General features: G+C 40.6%; 1 protein-coding gene across 1 annotated transcript in view; it reads right to left on the bottom strand.

Annotated features, from left to right (window-relative positions):
- The window catches only part of CA8 (carbonic anhydrase VIII), a gene marked incomplete at its 5' end in the record, with an annotated part of 42448 nt that extends 23570 nt beyond the window's left edge, over positions 1–18878 (bottom strand). Inside the window, 2 exons of the mRNA XM_008940494.1 lie at positions 14728–14852; positions 18687–18878. Of these exons, the coding sequence (XP_008938742.1) occupies positions 14728–14852; positions 18687–18878 (317 nt within the window). The remainder of the gene's footprint in view (positions 1–14727; positions 14853–18686) is intronic.
- Positions 18879–18921: the final 43 nt, after the last annotated feature.

The following is an 18921-nucleotide window of genomic DNA, read 5'->3' as shown; positions in this document are numbered from 1 at the left end:
GGGGAGAAGGAAGGGGAAGGGAAGGGAAGGGAAGGGGAGACTGGAGGAAGAGGGGAAAGAGAAAAGCACTGGAAAACAGACTGACAGTTGGAAAGAGAAGATGGAGGTGGGCGGGAAGGCAGGCAGGCAGGCAGGCAGGAAGGCAGGAAGGCAGGAAGGAAGGAAGGAAGGAAGGAAGGAAGGAAGAAAGGAAGAGCACTATCTCCTTAGAGGTAATACACATTTCAGACACGAGTTTTTCCAGCACTAATGCTCAAATGTAATCTCTGTGGCTGCGCCTGATAACGTTGCAGAGCTTCAACATCCTAAGCACAGCTTGCTTTGAAGTTTATCTGCCAACAACTTTTGCACATTCCACATAGATAAAACAGCTAAAAGAACACAAACTCTTAGATTTAATTCCTGTTGTAAAATTGTGATCAATATGTTGCAGAGTCATGTGTCTACAAAGTTAAAAAGTCACCCTGATATCTAACACTGTTTACACTTTCAACAAAATTAGGTTTAAAACAGACATCTGTCTTTGTATTTCACTTTTTATTTCTGCATAGTAAGAGCCTCTGTGAAATGGTTATTGTCCCCTAGACAACAGCAGTTCACTCAAGCATCTCAGCATTTCAGAAGACCAGTTCCTCAAACGACTACTCTCCCCTTACTTAATCTCAGATGAGAATTCAGGGCATTCCTCTTGATGACTGCAACTTCAAAATTCAATACAAAAGTTTAAACGAACATATTGTAAATCAAATTAAATTCCAAAGTATCATGCAAATAATTCTATTCACGCTTATCAAAGGCATCTGCTGTGCTAAAAGCACGAAACCTTTTTCTTAAAAAATGTAATAATTCACTTACACATGAGAACACTAATACAAACGTGCTTGCCCACAGCTACAAAACTTCTACATGTGCAAATGCTCCCTGTTAGAACTAGGCTATCTATTGCCCATGGATTTACTTGGTGTCATGTATTCTATCATCTACAAAAAGCTCTGTTACACATTTGATTTGCCTTTGGCTTTTAAAGGAACAAACCCCCAGGATCAAACACTGAGATTTCAGTCTCAAACACGTTAGCAGACCCAGCGCTGCCACCACCCAAGGAGATGAATTCACAGCCTTGTGTTTCCCAGAGACGAGCCTGGCGTTTGCTTCAGCTCTCCACGAGAGGGGGCTCCGGGAGCCCCACGACCCGCACCGAAACCCTGACGCTCAGAAGGAAAGACTAAAGAAAAAGCGAAAGCCTGGGGTGCCTGCGGTGGGGATGGCAATGACCTCGGTGCGGCGAGAACACCGCGGCTCGGCTGGCTACGAATGTCAAAGCACACTTGGCCTTTGGTGGCTGGAACAATAGCTCCGAGGGCGACCGCCAGCTGGAACGAGCCCGCGGCTTTGGCTGTGTCAGCAGGCGGGGCCTGGCCAAGGCTGCCGGGGCGCTCGGCGGGTTACGCCGCTCTGGAGGTGAAGTCTGAGCTGGTATTTGTCTGCATTCTAACAACAGCAGCGTTTTCTGAAGGTTTGAAAGGAAAATGCTGAGCCTCAGCAAGAGGAAAATCAGCAAGCGCTCCAGACTGTACCAAAGGACTCCAGTTCATCCAGAAAGGGATTGTTGTCCTGTCTTAGGCAGCAGGCTCGTCAAGGCAGAGCCTTTCCTACAATAAAGTGATATATCAGCTAGAAAAATGACACCAAAATCTCTGTGTAATACTAAAAATCATAAAGAGCTCTAGAATTAGTCTGTGCAGCAGCACAAGCAGCCTGGCAGGAAGATGTGCTGCAAAATGCACTCAGCTGCTGTGGGAAAAGCCCCACAGCTGTAAGTGCTTTCCAAGGAACATATCTACTGGCCAGCACCTCTTCCCACACCTCCAGGGCACGTGGGGAGAGTAAGTTCAGTATTAGCTACACATTTTAAGAGTTATCTTTAGGTCTCTGCATCCCCTCCATGTCTCCTTCCATTCCATCAGCTCAACAGAGGGCAGGATAATCTACTGAAAAAAAAACCCTGGAACACAAGGACAAAAATGGGAGGTACTTAAGGCTGATGTAGGCACCCCTAGACTAGGTTCAGGTTTAGTAATCAATATTACTAAACGTACAGAAACAGGCAGTCAGCACTCTCCACTCCAAAGGTTTCTATAACTTTGAGCTCCTGCTTAAGGATGCTTAACATTCATATCAGGCTCCATGGAACAAAATTCATTGGGTTGCTACTGGTTGTACTGGATTGCTGAAGTCCAAGGTAGAATGGACTTCTGGTCTGTGTTTAAGAGGCAACTCTGTCACTTCCTCAGAGGTGGAGATAATGACCGTGGTTTAGTGATCTCTCTTATACACAACAGGCTGTAAACACACCATCATAAACACTGTGGTGCTAAACAGTACCAGCAGGTAAATGGATTAGACAAATTATGTGCAAATCCAAAAACAGACACAAAAGAGGACATGTAGAGATGCCTGAATCAAGGTGACATTCAGAATAGTTGTTCACAGAAAAGGTTCTGTCACTAGGGATTTACAAATGGAAATCAGGCAGATAACCTAATGGAAAATAATAATTAATACCATAATATTTCCTAACAACAGGCCTCATCTCTTTTGCTCTAACTCTGATAATCTGACCAGCAGCTGAGACAGCAGGAGGCAACATAAAAATGCCCAGCCTGGGTGTAGGTCCTGCATCAATCTAACTGGCAACCATAGCCCATACTGCAACAGGTTGTGACATGTGGGGTCCTTGATAAGACAAGAGGAAATTGCTTCAAGTTGTGTCAGGGGAGGTTTAGTTTGGATATGAGGAACAATTTCTTCCCCAAAAGGGCTGTCTAGGCCTGTCCCAGGCTGTCCAGGGCAGTGGTGGAGTCCCCCATCCCTGGAGGGGTTTCCAAGCCGTGGAGATGTGATGCTGAGGGACATGGGTTAGTGGTGACCTGGCAGTGCTGGGATAATGGTTGGACCCAATGATCTTAAAGGTCTCTTCCAACCAAGCAATTCCATGGTTCTATGACTCCATTCAACAGGCTCCTGCTTGTGCTCTACACACAGTGGAAGACTGTCATAAATTAATTTTCTGGAAAGCTTTGTTCCTTGATGAAAACTAGGCTGCAGCTATTTCATGTTAGCTGTGCAACTACAGATTACAAGCTCCAGGAAAAATCTGCTTAGTCTTGTAACATCACAGGACAAGAATCCATCTAAGGAGGAGAGATATATTATTGCTCTCATATCTTCCTAGCTCTTCTTTCAATTCATATAGGCTGTACCTCAGGTGAATACTGCATCACCACACCTTAACTAGAGATACACCTAGAAGATGTCAGTCTGGAAATTTTGAGCATACTGCTCTTTGCTATGTTTCCACCACCGCTGGGAAAGAGAGTGGAGCTGAATCTCTGTTTTAATTCCACATGAATGCCATCTCAGGGATGAATCTATATCCCTAAGGTAAATTAAAGCAGCTTTTGAGCTGCTCTGCTAAAGACTGTAAAGCTGAGAACTGTTCTGGACTCACACAAGCTTGTTAGAGATCAGTATATTCCAGTTTCATTCACAACACACCATAAAAGCTGAGGAGGGAACAGGACAAAGGGGAAACTCTGGCTACCAAACAAGGGCCAGCATAAAGCCTTTCTCCTGTTTGGAGAGGGATGAGATGAAGCCGAGGATTTCAGCTAGTAATAATGGAAGGCAACACAGCCTAGTCACACAACAATGTGTAATTTCAACAAGGCAAGTATGGCATAAACAGCATCACAGGAGGGCAAACTGTGGAAAAAACTGTGTCTTGCTATTATACATGTGCACAAGAATTTAGGAGTTGATACTTGACTTGGCACTGAATTGTTTCAGGAAGCAATTGACTGAGCTGCTGGCACTGACCAAAACATACAGTAATTAAGTTCCAAATCCTTACAAGGGGACCAAACCAAGGATATGACCAGAGCACACACAGCTTCAAGAAAAGTGATTAAAAAAACCAGAAAGTTAGTTATTAACAGCCTGAAGGAGAGGTTTAGGAAATTAAAGTTAAGGGAATTGATACAGAGACTGTTTGAAAGTGTATTAGGAAGGCAAGAGTATGTGTATATACTCCAAGCCATGAAAAAAAAAGAAACAAAAACCCCAAAAGTAACAAAGCCTGCACAGTTAAACATTAAAGTTCAGTTAAGGTAGGTGTGCTTCCTTTGAAAATGCAACTGCAAATAAAAGAAACTACTAGATCATGAACTCTGGGCAAAAACAAGAAGAAGAAGAGGGCAAGGAGTTACCAAGGGATTTAGGTTATTAATCACTGTACTTTGTTTCTGCTTGTAGACTTGAATAAAAATGCTTCTATTGTGGATAGGTGTCAAAACGCCACTAATTTCAGTAGAAATTAAATCTCCTGTAAAATTTCATACCTAGACTGTTGTCATTAAAATATTACATGTAGGGAACTCTGTGTATGTCTTTGAAAGCAGCGCCGAAGAACACAGATAACACTGTTAGCCTTAAAAGACTCCTGATTAATATAATGTGGGAGAAGGGAAAGCACAGCTTCTGCTGAACTTCAGCTTGTTTACTGAAAATATTAAAGATGCAGCACGTCTGTCTGTGGGTTAACTGTCAGGCTCCACGTGCCTACAGAACAAGATGACATTCCCTGAACAAAGAAGTCTGTAATCTAAAATCAGAGAAATTAGGTGCAAACAAATCGGGTTGGAGCAGAGTACAAAGTATCCAGGAGATACTGTTTAAACAACTTTGCAGTCACAGTGTGAGACACTGTATGCCTCAGGTCAAAGCTCATTTCACAGCTAAAACATGCAGAACAAATGCTTGACTGGGACACCAGGGTAGTCCAGAACCCTTGCTTGCTGGTGCTTTCCTCTCCCTGAACGTCTCTGAAAGAGGGCAGAACTGTAACATAGCAGTGAAAAGAATTATTAAAGTTGGATCATAAAAGGAAAGGTTGCAAAGACACCTTCTAAATCTATTCTCTTTCCAAAAAGCCACAGCAACAGCAGAAGTAGACTAGGCTATGGTGTGAGATATCTTCAGGTGTGCTACCAAAAGGGTAAGGAATAATAAAATCGTGGCGACACCTAACATTGAACAAGAATTTGTGTTCCCTTTGAACAGTCTAATCCCATGCATTAGCCTCATTTCATATAAGACAAAGAATTAATGGTCCATTGACAAAATTAAATTAACAGCAGGAAGTACTGATGCATATGGAAAGATTCAAAACACTAAAGCTAGGGACAGTAAGCTAAGAAGAAAAATACTTGGGAACCATAAAAACTCCAAGTGCTCTTCTTTCTGGTCAAAGAAGACTAAAGGTTAAAAAAAAAAAACCAAAAAAAAACACAAAGAAAGAAGCACACGGGGGCAAGACACAGACATAAACCATCACAGTTAATGCAACCACAACAAAAAAGTCTTTACCTATCCTGAGATTTCTGTTCAGCAATCTGCAGAAGGCTTTGCAAAATCCATCCAGACCCTTTTGATCAGGCCTTGAACGGAAGATCAAAATATCTCCTCTTTTTCCTGCAGAAGCTGCAGCCATGGAACATTACCTTGTCTGTTTTGTAGGAAAATCATTGGCAAAATTGAAGGGTACATGGGAAACTGAGGCTGCTGTAATTTGCAATTTGTAATTATTTTTTCTTCTCGTTTGAAAGCCCAAGCACTGCTTATTTCTTCTGCCAAGCACAGGAGATGAAAACAAAATGTAAATTAATCAAAAATTAACATTTTTGCAACTGTAATAAGAGTGCTAAGAAAAAGTGCTAAAAAAGGCTAAGAGAAGGGATTAAAAAGGCAAAATACTCCTGTTTCTAGATTGCTGGCTTTCAGTATCAACCTAGTCAGTAAGAAAATGAAAAGCTCCACAATTGTCACTGTCAGCTTCATAGGTGCCAAGTTTCTGCCCAAGGAGGCCACGGAGCAAGTCACTGCTCCCTCACACCACGTCTGGCCCCAGCAAACACGCAGGCTGAGATGCCCTGGGGCTGCCCTTACCTGTGCTAACAGGAACAAATATATTATTCCAGCCTTTCTTTTTCCTTCCCTCGAATCTACGAAGGCCAGGAAGGAAAAAGCAAGGATATTGCCTGCTTTGACTCTGGATTCTTGCCAACCTGAGTGGGTGTATGTGTGTGCCTGCCTGTGCTTTTATAGCTCCACAATTAGAAAGATCAAAGCCTGGAAGAACGACTGGCCCTTGATGAATAGTTGATGATATTACAGACTAGCAATGCCATCAAGAAGACAGAAAAGTGCTATGGGTTAAGTATTTACTTCTGGAAGTGTTATTTATATGACTAAGCATTTAATACAAGCATGTCCAATTCCACAAAGTGTTGGCTGCAATCTGTTGTCTTGGATTTAAAACCAGATTGTTTGTATGTAGAAAGATTTAAACCCCTGATTCAATTTTCAACAATAGATTCTCTAATGAAGGCAGAATAAAAAACACTCCTTCCTTGCTAATTTACTAAGTTTTATTAATAACTGATTTGAATCCCACAGTTCTCTGTGTTTCAAAGCTAAGGGTCTCTCTAAAGAGATGAGAATCTGCAGCTGCACATCATATTCTTAAGCCATAATCTTGACTGTTCTCCAGGGAACAGTTGCTCTTCCTTATTACACCCCTCTAAGAAACTCAGGTTTTTGTCTGTCTTGTTGGCTAAGCTTCCACTGAAATAATGAACTTTGTTACACATCTCCAACAGTTTTCTCTTGAATTGCAAGTTTGCAGATTGCATAAAATGGTGTTATATTTTTCTCCTCTCGCATAGTTCCATAAAATCTCCAAATTTTTTTAAACTTCAAGTGTTGCCCATGCCAGTTCATACTTGGTTTACTGGTGGCACAGTGAGAAGGCAGGAATGACCAGTGAGACCATTTCACTGGCAACAGTGTGGTCTACAGACTAGGACATCAGATAACCCTGTGGCTAAATTGCTGAACTGGAATTTACAACCTAAACTGGATTATTTTGGTACTACAGTGTCTGAAAGCCTTATGAGAATTCAAGAATCTAGGAATCATGAGTCAGTTCTGAAAATGGCATCATGTGTGACCACAGTCAAACAATTTAATCCCTTTGAACCTATTTTGTACCAGTTTGTTGGCAATAGCAGAGCTTGTCTCTCTTGCACTTGTGTTTTAAGGGTTATATTATTTGTGCTTGTGGAGCACTCAGGCATGACAGCAAATACTTGTGGAAGTCTTCAAAGATTTTCAGCTCTTAGATACGTACAGGTTTCATCTGTTACCTTTTAGGAACCATGCGTGGTTCCATGTACAGATAACACAAAGTTTGGGGGTTACAATCAGAAGGCTATTAGCTCTCCTAGAGTATTCACTCATATACTGGGTCCAACCTAGGAACTGGTCCTGACTCTAGCATGCAGTGTGGAAAATGACAAAGCCAGAAATCTCCTTTCCCAGCTTCTTCCCCAAGTGACAGGTCTTAGACAGAAAAACAGACCTAGTGATTAGGGCAAAGTACCAAGGAAAAAGACACAGGAAAGCCAAGGCACCAGGAAACTGAAGCAGAGTATGAGCAGAGTGCCATCAATGATCACAGCAGAAATTCGGAAATCATGTACAACTGAAGCAAACCACATCAAGGGCACAGAGCCAATAAAAATGGCAGGGAGGAGACTTGAGTAGCCATCTTGTGCTCAAACCTGGGTTTCAATTCTCTTCAGAAGTCCCATCCTCTAAGTGACTACACAAGCTCTTCTCTGATAGAAGATAGAAAACATAAGTAGCCATCTTGTTAGAGCTGGGAATGGGGTTTGCAATAGGGGATGTCACAACAGCAGCCTCGACACTGTGAGTACAAAATCTGTCAACAAGACACTTGTGCAAGAAAGCAGAGTAAGGAGAAGGCAGAGCTGCAATTCTGCTCCAAGAGTGGAGAAGATTCACATCCTTTTCAAAAGTATCAAAGGCTATATTTCCTCCTCTGCTCCACCCTATCAGGTTGGACGGGACTCTGAGCAGCCTGCTCTAGTTGCAGATGTCCCTGCTCCTTGCAGGGGGGTTGGACTAGATGACCTTTAAAGGTCTCTTCCAACCCAAACCATTCTATGATTCTATGAACTTCTGTCCACCTGTAACATTTCTCCTTGGAGGAGTTTTTCCTTTTCCACTCAGTCATTTGTACTTTGGACCATTCACTTTGTAAAAGAGTTCTGAAATACTCCCTCCTGGTAGAAGTTACAAATCACAGACTGCCGCAACTGCCACCTCAGAAGAGTTTTAGATGCCTACAAGCCACGAAGCTTCTCCACACACAACCGGCTGTAAGACAACCTTAAAAGAGAGATCACAGAATAAAAAAGCTTCAGTACTAGCTGTTAACGCCACTCTTCTTTGACCTGGTGTCTGGCAGCTTGTATGTCTTCCACAACCCAATAAATAAGTTGCAGCTCTTGCACAGAAGGCAAATCGCGTTGGCTGCATTGAAGATGTGTACAGCTCTTCCACAGAGCTCAGCTGAGCACTTCTGAGGCGCTAGCCAAGCTAAAAGCATGTCTGTGCTTTTAGCACCTCAGCCCATTTTTGCACCTTCTTTCATGAATCCACAACACAAAGCACATAGATGTAGTCCCTGAAAAAGTCCAGCTCTATGTGACTGAGCAAAACAAGGGCAAACCCAAACTCATATTGACAAATTGCCTAGAAACCATACTGCTGAGACTGCCTGTGCCTACTTAGGTCAAATTAACCTTCAACCACAATAAAAATATAATATTGGAAGTGCTTAGCAACTAGCAATCTCTAGAGTCATAGGCTATTCATGTGGGCTTTTGCAATAATGGTAATTTTGGTTTTATCTTGTTGCTGCTTTTCTGTTTCCCAGTATACTGGGAGGGGATGGAGACCTCCCAGCTTTGTACCACTACCAAAAAAAAAAACCCAAACAGAACCCACATCAATTAAAGGACCAATTTTGCCCATGGAGTGCTGTGTTAATCTAAGTGTTATTGTTATTTTCATAAATGTCACCTACATAATGTGTAAAAAATTGTTTCTGTATAAATCTTTTCAGATTTGGAAAAGAAAAGAAAACATCTGCTTAGATATTGGCCTGATTTTCTTATGTTTTTCCACAATTCTGTCCTCAAAAATTAGATAATGTCCAATGGGTATATCTACTTTATTATTAATCTGTTATTCATAACCTGCCAAGAATATAACTATTACATGAATGTCATCATTTTTTTATAAGAGTCACTGTTTTAATCATGGCTCACAGTATTCATCTGCAAGGATTCCAAAATTTAGCAAACCATCCAAGCCTTTGTATAACAAGTTAATTTTCCACCAGAATACTTGGATAATTTCTGAGCAGAGTTCCAGACCTCAGCGTGAAGCTAGGGAAACCCTTATGGAATCTGTTCTTTTTGCCTCCTGTTGAATTTGTGACTGCCTAACCAAGACATTCTCCATTCATAGGTCTTGTGCTGATGAAGTGAGCAGAATGAATTCTATTTTTTTTTTATTTCACAAGCAGGTAATCAATGCACTCACCTAAGCCATTGGCAAAAATCCAGATACCAGAACTGAGCTCACATATTAGAAACTGCTGTCTTTACAAATTAAATCCTGGCTGCCATTCACACCTATACTGTCCCACTGCAGTTCCTAAGTCTTTGTGTAAAGAGAGAGAGACACTTGCATGCACACTATCTCCCAGGCTTTCCATTACAGTTACAAATACTCTGGTTCATTTAGTTAACCTAAATAATTTGCTAAGAAACTAAGTAAAACAGACAGCAAGATGAAATAATATTGGCAAAGAATATTAGAAGTTGGCAAAGAACAGACTTCCTTATGGAAAACATGACACCTCCTCTCAAGAAATGCCAGAAAGGGGATGCACAGTGAGCAGGTCTCTGATTTCAGAGCCAGGCACAGAGAAACCCACACACCAAAGACCGTAAAGACCTGAGTAGATAAGCCTAATGTCAACAGCCTAACCTGAAGCCCTAGAGCCGTGACTCTGTTTGATGAGCTCCTTAGGCAGGCACCATTTCATGTGAAGAAAGAAAATCTTCATGGTTTAAACCAGATCAAATACAGGGTTTACGTTTTATTTAACTCCATTGCAGTGGGTATTTCAGTAACTCTGATGGCATTCAGAGTCCACAGAATGAACCAGTCTGCTCTTCATGACACCACAGAAAGGAAAGTCTTTTTTTCTTGTGCAGAGCTGATTCTGGTCCTTCGGGCAACTGCATTTCCATCTGTTCTACTCAAAAACTGTAGGACAGACAATAATACAGTTTTTAATCTTCCAGCACATCTTCAAAACATTTTTAAAACTATTTTCTGCCAATCCTCTTCTACTGAGACCTTTCACATGGTTCACAGCTAGTATAATCCTACATTTTAAAGAGGATGGATTACAGAGAATTATCCTCCTGGTTATACTACAAATAGTGAAAGGAACCTTTTTATTTTCTCAGATACGATTTTATTTCAGAGCAGCAGCCTGGAAACAACTGTTCCTTTATGCTCAGATTGTGCCTTTGGTCACATCACCACTTGAGTACCTAAAAGGAAGAGACACCTTTAAGGTATAATTTCCCCCATTATTTCACCTGTTTCCCTTTCCTTCAGAAACAGTGAAAAAAAAATATTTTTTAAAATTTTATTTTATTTTATTTTATTTTTACATAAAACAGCACTGATACCATCATATGTTCACTTTCTCATGCTGTCTTTCCTGTCTTTTTTGGCTGTTAAGTTGATTCAGCCTGGCCCTACAGTATGATGTGTTTGTACAGAGACCAGGTACAACGGGACTCCATTTTTAGCTGTCCCTATTTTAACTTTAATAACAACAAAAATAAATAGTAGTAATTTGCTATTCCTGTCCCACTCTATCCCCCTGTTAACATCAAAAGTAAGGGAGAGAGTCAAGAGTTTCATTAGATCTTAAATTTGTTCCTCCTCCTTCTCCAACCCATACTCTTGGCATGAAGGAGAGGAATAGAGATGCCAAATAATTCCTCTCTTTCTTACACCTAACTCAGGCTCAGGTAAATCACATTGGTAAGTACGGATTTTTCTGCTCTGTGGAAATGTGCACAATCTAATCTTTGGCACTTTGTTCTATTGGCTGGCAAGGAACAGTCTCTCAGTGTGAAGACCATGACAAAATACCTAGCACAAGCAGTGGCCAAAGTAACTTTGGCCAAAAGGCAAAGTAATTCTGTTTATATGGAGTAGAAATACTTGGCAAGAAAGATTTCTGGAGAAGGTTGCACACATGTCTCCTTCCAGTTTCTGTCCAAAGGGTAGGAACTGACTTCATGCTCATGTTTTCAGTGAACAGACTGAGGAGTGTTGTACTGATACTTCCAGCCCTCTGCTTTGCCTTTAGTTAGAAAGAGGTGTTGTAGCACTCACCTTTGACAACTAGTTATTGTTTTGTCCTGCTTGCCTGGTTGATTGCAAGCACAGATTTTTCAGTGAAAATGATAGCACTGGCATATTACTGTCAACATTCTGGTTTCTTCAGTCAGTGAAGGTGGGAAACATATCTTCACTGAACTTCATATAATAAGAAAAATAGCAAAGAACTCAGTCTCCAAGCCACATGAACAATGCTTTTTGACAGTGTGAACTATTTCAAGAAGCTATTCTACAGGTTATGTAAGCTTAGTAGTCTAACCCATCTCACCATGAACCTATATAACCTAACCGTGTATAAATACTCCAGCTGTCTAGTAAAAAATAAATAGATTTTTGCACTAAGATATATAAGATATTACCCAACTAATACAGGATATTGCTTAACTTCTATAAAAGCAGTTATGGTATCAAAGGTGAAGGAAGTAACTGAAGAGTGCTCTTCCAAACTTTGAAAAATAACACTCTGTTTTAAAGTCATCCTTCAAAATCATTACACTGATAATCTGAAGCTGTTCCATGACTGTTTGGTCCAATGTAATAAAATAAAGCCTTACGGTCTTCAGTCCTGAGAAACCAGACTGCTGCTCCAGCCAACAAACAGACTTAAATTGTCATCTCAGATAGATCTCTTCAAACTCACAAGCTGGTTTCTGTAGAACTGCTTGGGTTTTATAACAGTGCAATGGAGTATATAAGCTGGGTCTAGTTGTTGTGTTGTACCCACTCAAACCAAGCACTTAGGTTTTCATACAACCGTTTAACTCCTTGACTTGTCATCCTCCCACAAAGGGAGGAGAATTTTAAATCCTTATTTGCTTCCTAAATAACTTTTAGCTTTGGAAAACATCCTGCCAGATTTGCTTTACTGGCAGAAGATCCAAATTTCTGTACTTTGTGTTCAACATATTCCTACGCATGGATTTGTACACAAAGAACCACCAGCTTATTTTGTATTTAGTACAGGACAAAAGCATAAACTACATCAGACTGTTTGTATGCAGCCAAAACAGGCATCACTGCTTGTGTTCAGTACTGACCAATCCAGTGAAAATTAAGCCAGACGTGTTCAGAATGTGGTGATTTCCAATAACTATAAAGCAATGCTAATGTTAAAAGTTAAGAAAATAAGATTTCTTGGTGCCTTAATCAAAAACATTGTTCTCCACAGAAAAAAAAAAAATATCAGATAGGGCAATCCCTGGAACAGAAACAGTAAATCTTCCTTTCTGGAGTCTCAGGTGTACTACTTCACAAACATTTACAGCAGTCACAAGCACCCATTTTATTGCACTTCAAGTATAATATTTGATTTGGACAATTTGAGACAGATTTAATACAGCAGCTCTTTGTGCATATAGCAGAAGGAAACGAAGTTCATCTGTGGAACAAACTGCTCTGCACTTTCTTGCAACATGGAGCAGGAGATGATGAAGTGGTTCAGCCAATACTCCTGTGGACAGCTGATCTTGGATATGACAAGCTATGCTGTCATTTTCTGCCAGAAGAATTAAACTGCATAAGGATTTGCTTGCAAAATTAAATGTTCACACTGTATTTAAAGTGTATTATGAGTCCATTTTCTTCTGCTATAGAGCTTTTGCATCAGTGATTATTTCTTGGAGATCAGACTCTAGCTGAAAGCTGCTCAGATGCAAGAGACCAGGCAACACTGGCTGCTCACCTCCAGGTGATATTCTTCAACTGTGCCAGAATTCTGTTTGTACAGCTGCCACGCTGCTTTTAAAACAGGTGACGAATGAAGTCCCTTCATGACTGATTAAGGTTATTGTTTTTCATCTCTGGGTCAAGTATATATTCCTCTGGACTGATTTGGAGTAGAGAATACTGGAGTTTCTGCAAATTATCAAGACTGTTCTTATATACCATCAAGACTGTTTCCAAAGTGGTTCTTAAGGAACAAGGAGACAGGAGACCCTGATAGACTCCCAAGAGAAGTTCTTGACATAGTTCATGCCAATATTTCTTGATCACCACATGCTGGATCAACCTTGAGGAAAAGCACTAAGCAGAGCTGTTTCATAATGAATAAGCCACTTCCTGCCTCAGTATCCAGAAGGTCTTACTGTCCATGTAAATCATGTTGTATATATTATGCCAGGTAACCAGGATGCAGAGAAGATGCCTCCACCTGCAAAGCCCCTGTAAGTGACTTCATATATGGGGGTTTTGACAGACCAGTCCAAAAATAGTAAACAGCAGGGACCAAAATCTGACCCACAACTCTTAAAAAAGTACCTGGACAACCCTAAGAATTAGATCGATGGTGTAACTCCACAAGTGTTTTACACTTTCCCTTGTAGTAGCTGCCCTAATACTTTTTATATCCTCTCCTATAAAGTGGTTCTATTCCTGGAGCCTGGCACTCATGAATATAATGCTACAATAACTAACTTACTAGTACTGAACAACACACAGAAATAGGAAAAAAGTTCCAGGCTCATGGGGGATTACAATAGATAAATAAGGTAAAAATAACTCAAAGAACTCTGAAAAAAATCTTGAATTTCTTTAAAACCAAGAGTGCACTTACAAATTAAATATGCAAAGCTGAAGTCACCAATCATCAAGGCTGATATCTGTTAAAACTAGTGTTGCAGCACAGAGGTTGAGGGATACCTCAAGCCAGTCCTTAAGAAGTGTAAGCAACAATGAAGGACTGCTGGAGGGTGAGAGAAATAGGTCCCAGGGTTTGGGGTTGCCTAGGAGCCCAAACTGACACCCCATGAACAGCTGAATTTTTTCAAACTCCATTATCACTGTGCTTGTGTTTCACAATTTTTTACGTCACTGAGACACTAGAGAACGCACCCAAGAATATCACATACTCTTCAATGAAATTTCAGGTATGTAAAACTATTTCATGAACAAATTGCTCTACACTTATTCCAGATTTCCCTAAATTGTTATTATTCACCATGGGAATATTTCCAGTGGCTAGTTCTCCCCATCTATAGCTATTAGTCAAGGTGACACAGGAAGTGTTGAAACGGCAGATCTTGTTAGAACACTAATATTATTAAGACAGAAGTTAATGATTCTGCACGTTAACTTTATGACCAATTAATCATACAGTGTGATGAGTGCTGGAGGCATTCTATTCCAGATGCATATCCTAATTTACCTGCACTAAAGCACACCTTAGCGAGACAGCTTTGTGGCTGAAACATAAAACAACAAAATGCTAAGCTAAAAGAAATTACCTTTTGAACTCCTAGGATTTCAGGCTATGAAATTAAATCTTTTGCATTTAGGGAGTGTTATACAATTCAGCATCACTCTTACCTCCATAGGAAAGGCCTTAAAATTGACTGTGTGTTCAGAACCACGCTGGTTTTCTCTCCCCCAGTGAAATCGGACATCGTGTAGTTCAAACTCGTGTCCTCGAGGTAACGGTCCCCCTATTAACACTGGAAAGAAGGCAAATGGTAAGGAACTGGGCTTTCAAACCAGACAAGTCACTCAATATATTATTCAAATACAATGGGGAGATTGTTGTGAGATTCTTTACCATCAGCAGAGCTAGAGAGGAGAAGAGTGAAGTTGACCGACTTGACACCTTCACTTGTGAAGTGCAGTGCAGGGACAGAACGTGAATTTGGGCACTGAAACTGCTGTCACCCTGCACTCTTTGTATTATGAGGCAGGACAGCTGGTCGTAACCCAAAATAAAAGCACCATACAGTCATCAGTCACAAGACTGAATACGTTTATTGCTCTTATCAAGACATTAGCTGTGTGCCCTAAACAGACGGCAAAGGTTCTGAACTGAACTGGTAACTACCTCCAACTTGTCCAAATGTTCAATCTCCATCAGCTATATTTGGTCTGAGTCACAGAAAGTGACAGAAAACTTTTGACTTGCCAATATTTTGGTATGTAAAGGTGTTTGTTCAGTCATACACCACCTGTCATGCTTCTCAGGTACAGAATGCCTCCAGATCCAAACAGAATCAAATCTACACACAGGAGTGACGATTTTACTCCGGTTACTTCAAAACACTTCTAGGCAGCCATGGATCTTTCTTTACTACATTTTTTTAAACATCCAGAATACTTTCAAAGCATCTGTCCATAGCTGCAACACACACAAGAAAAACTATATAGCGGCTCAATACTTTTGCATTAATAGATACTTCCACAATAAGAAGTAAACAGAAGTAATTGTACCTTGTGAGGCCCATTCTATTTTGGAATTAATCAACGGAAACATTTTGCCCAGGGATTTCTGAATCTGCTTCTAATCAAATATTAATCCACCATCTGTAGGTAACTTCCCACTGAATTCACTGAACATTCGCTTCTAGGCAGGGATGGCTTTTACTTCAAGGCATTCACAGTCTTCCCCAGAATCCATTAAATTCTAGTTTACATTTCACAGACTTTGAATGAATGTTTTACAGTCTCTGGTAACTGGTAAAGATTATTTAGTTGCATAACCTCAGCTTTAGGGAGTTAAGGTCCTGTAATTCAAAGTTATTTTGACACAGCTAAACAGCCTTAGTTTGGAACACAAGACATAGTATAATACTAAAACATAATTTAGCAATTGAATCTCATTGACACTGTACAAACATAGAAACAAAAGTTCAGAACTACAAAAAACCTGAAAGAAAACTGATTAGTTATGGTTTTCAAAAGCAATTACAAGGGAGAAAAAAGTAAAATATTCCAATGAATCCTCCTTTTATAATTCTTCATAATAATCTAACAGCCATTAAGGTTTCTAAAATGAAATGTCTTAAAAGTAGAGATTCAGATTTGCTTCTTAAACTTCCTTTATCTATCTATAGCTACATCATGTAGGAAACATCTACAAATCTGCTGAACACTGCAGGAGACAATCAGTTTAAGTATTTAAGGAAATCTGGACAGTTAAAAAGAAGCATGATACTCAATTAGTGCCGTTTTCTAGGAAAATGGAGCATTTTCTCTGTTTTAAAATATTGCTCCTGGAGGAAGTGTAACTAGAACAAATGTTCTGTGTATGATGTGGTTATGGATCTCCACGAGCTTCAAAGAGTTTATTTCTGAGGCTTAAGTTATAACACTGATCCCATAATAAAAGTATTTTGATGCATGATGTGTGTTTATCTTTCCTTTGCTTTTCACCAAATCTTGACCCTTGTCAGCGCATGAAACACATTTAACTCCGCTCTGCCTTTCAGCAAGTTTTGATCCCAGAAATGATTCTGAAACCATCCCACACTGTGCAATCCACTGCTGGCTTAAGAGAAGTCTCTCTGTTGGTTGGATATCCTCTAAAGCATTTTTCAATACACAATTCCATTCCACAGCTGGTCGTGCTTCTCCCACCTAACGCATAACACATGTAAGATCATCAGACTCAAAACAGCCTGTGAAAGTGTTTGCAATTAAATAATGGCAAGGATTTGGGAATTCCAGCTGGACAGCATGTCCTGAATTAAAGGATAAAATCAATCACCAGTAACAACAAATTGATTTTTAATATGAATCTTAATCAGTTTACTTTTTTTCCACAAAGAAGTTTTTCTTTGACTCTTACTGTTACAGTAGATGAGGATCTCTTGCACATTAAGTAGACCAAGTTTTAAAAGCATTTAGTGCTCAACAGTTCCCATTAAAATAATCTGGCTAAATGGATTTGTCATCAGAGATCCCCTGTGAGGAAAAGAAGCTGCAGGAGTTTCCGCAGTCCCTGAAAACTGGCCAGAATACTAGGTCAAACTCAGCTTATTAACTCTTTTCTCCTCTTGGAAGGGAAAACAAACATTGTCTTTCCCCAGCCCCGAGAAATGGAACATTATCCCCAGTTCACAACTGGAGAATGGGAAATTATGTAACATGAAATCTAAAGACAAGCTGAAACTAAACCAAGATTTCCCAAATCATAATCCCATACCTCAGTCGTAAACTTTTATTCTATCTCACATTTTCATATAATTCAAGACTCATCAGTCTGACATCCCACTGTGCTCAAGTTTAAAAGGAATTCCTTCCTTCTCCCATGTCTCGTCGTTTTGCACGTGCATTTAGGCCTGTTGGTCCCATCTTATTAATTATTGCTACTAAATTACAAACTGCCCAGGGGAACGGTAGGGTTGAAGGAGCTGCATTTTGGCATGGCAGTGATGATGTGGGCTGCAGTCACTCTCACTTCCTCCACGGGAGGATTCAAGAACTTTCCTGATCCTGCAGAGAGAACCTTACTCCTTGGGAAGAGCTTTGCTTCTGATTCAGGCAGTAAAACTGACTGGAAGTACAAAATTACTATTCTTCTGCAAATCTGCAAAATTCTGCGGAAAGAAATGTTCTGTTTTGCAATCATACATGGAATTTATCATGGAAAGGAAATTATGGAAAGGAAAGCAGTATTATTAAAATAACAAACCCTTCCTTTTTAAAAAATTCAGCGTAAAACCGACTCCCTCACTCCCAGCACAGCAGAAGCTCCCAGGATCCCAGAAGGAAACAGAAGTTGGAATGTCTTGTGGTTTGACAATGTTTGGCTGTTAAAATGCCCCCAAAGGCTGTTACTAGATAAGGCTGGTTAGAATAACTTGGATGCTCTTCCAAACACATGGTAAGAACTACCACGGTGCTGAAACCACAATGGACTTCTTTCTCCCCTACTTTCTTGACAGTTTTCTCCTCCTATGGGATAGTTTGCCCAAATAAAAGGTCTGAATCAAATACTGTGATTTCACTTAAGTTGGAATTCTTTATTATTTGCTTCTAATTCTTATTTTATGAATGACATAAAAAAAAAAAAAAAAAAAAAACTTTTAGAAATGAGGACTGCTTCACTATCTGCTCTCCATCAGTATTGTAAGCATGTATAACTGGGTACCTGTCTTAAACTTCTGTAGTCAGTACTCAGAACCCACTCAAATGAATGGAAAAACCTCTCCTCACTTACATGGTCTTTGGGCACAGGACAAATTTGGCCAGCTGTACAAACCAGTTTGGCATCACACTGTCTTACCAATAACCCGGACTGCTTCTGAACGCAGCCAGCTGTTCATGTCAGGGAATTAGGTGACACCACAAGAGGAGACTCTGGACATGCACTGAAGCAATCTGCCTGACCAACCAGTTTGGCATCGGGACACGCATCTCCCACGGCAAAGCTTGCTCCTTGTCCTAGTGAAGTCAACAGCAACACTCCTACCCCCGTCCCTTTGCTCCAGGATACACGTCCCGCAAATCTTTAGGCATCACAAGCTTTAGAGAAGGAAGCAAAGGCCGCGTTTCAGCTCTACCTGATTTTGACTTCAGGGCAATCTGAATCGAATGCCCGTCGTTGATCACCTCACAGTCGCGACACACCACGTAGTTCGGTGACAGACGCACTTCCAGGAGCGAGGGGTCGTATTTCGCTTCTCTGGAGTTCAGGTTAATGGGCGACTGGTACTCGCCGTTCGCGTCGGGAAAGATCAGCCCCCACTCCACGCCTGCGGCACAAGGGAAACCCGTCACGGGGAGACACGGCGGCTC

This window comes from Merops nubicus, unplaced genomic scaffold (genome assembly GCF_000691845.1).
Source record: "Merops nubicus isolate BGI_N331 unplaced genomic scaffold, ASM69184v1 scaffold4130, whole genome shotgun sequence".
NCBI classification, from domain to species: Eukaryota; Metazoa; Chordata; class Aves; order Coraciiformes; family Meropidae; genus Merops; species Merops nubicus.
Note: the sequence above shows the minus strand (reverse complement) of the source record. Positions and strands in the feature narration are given on the sequence as shown.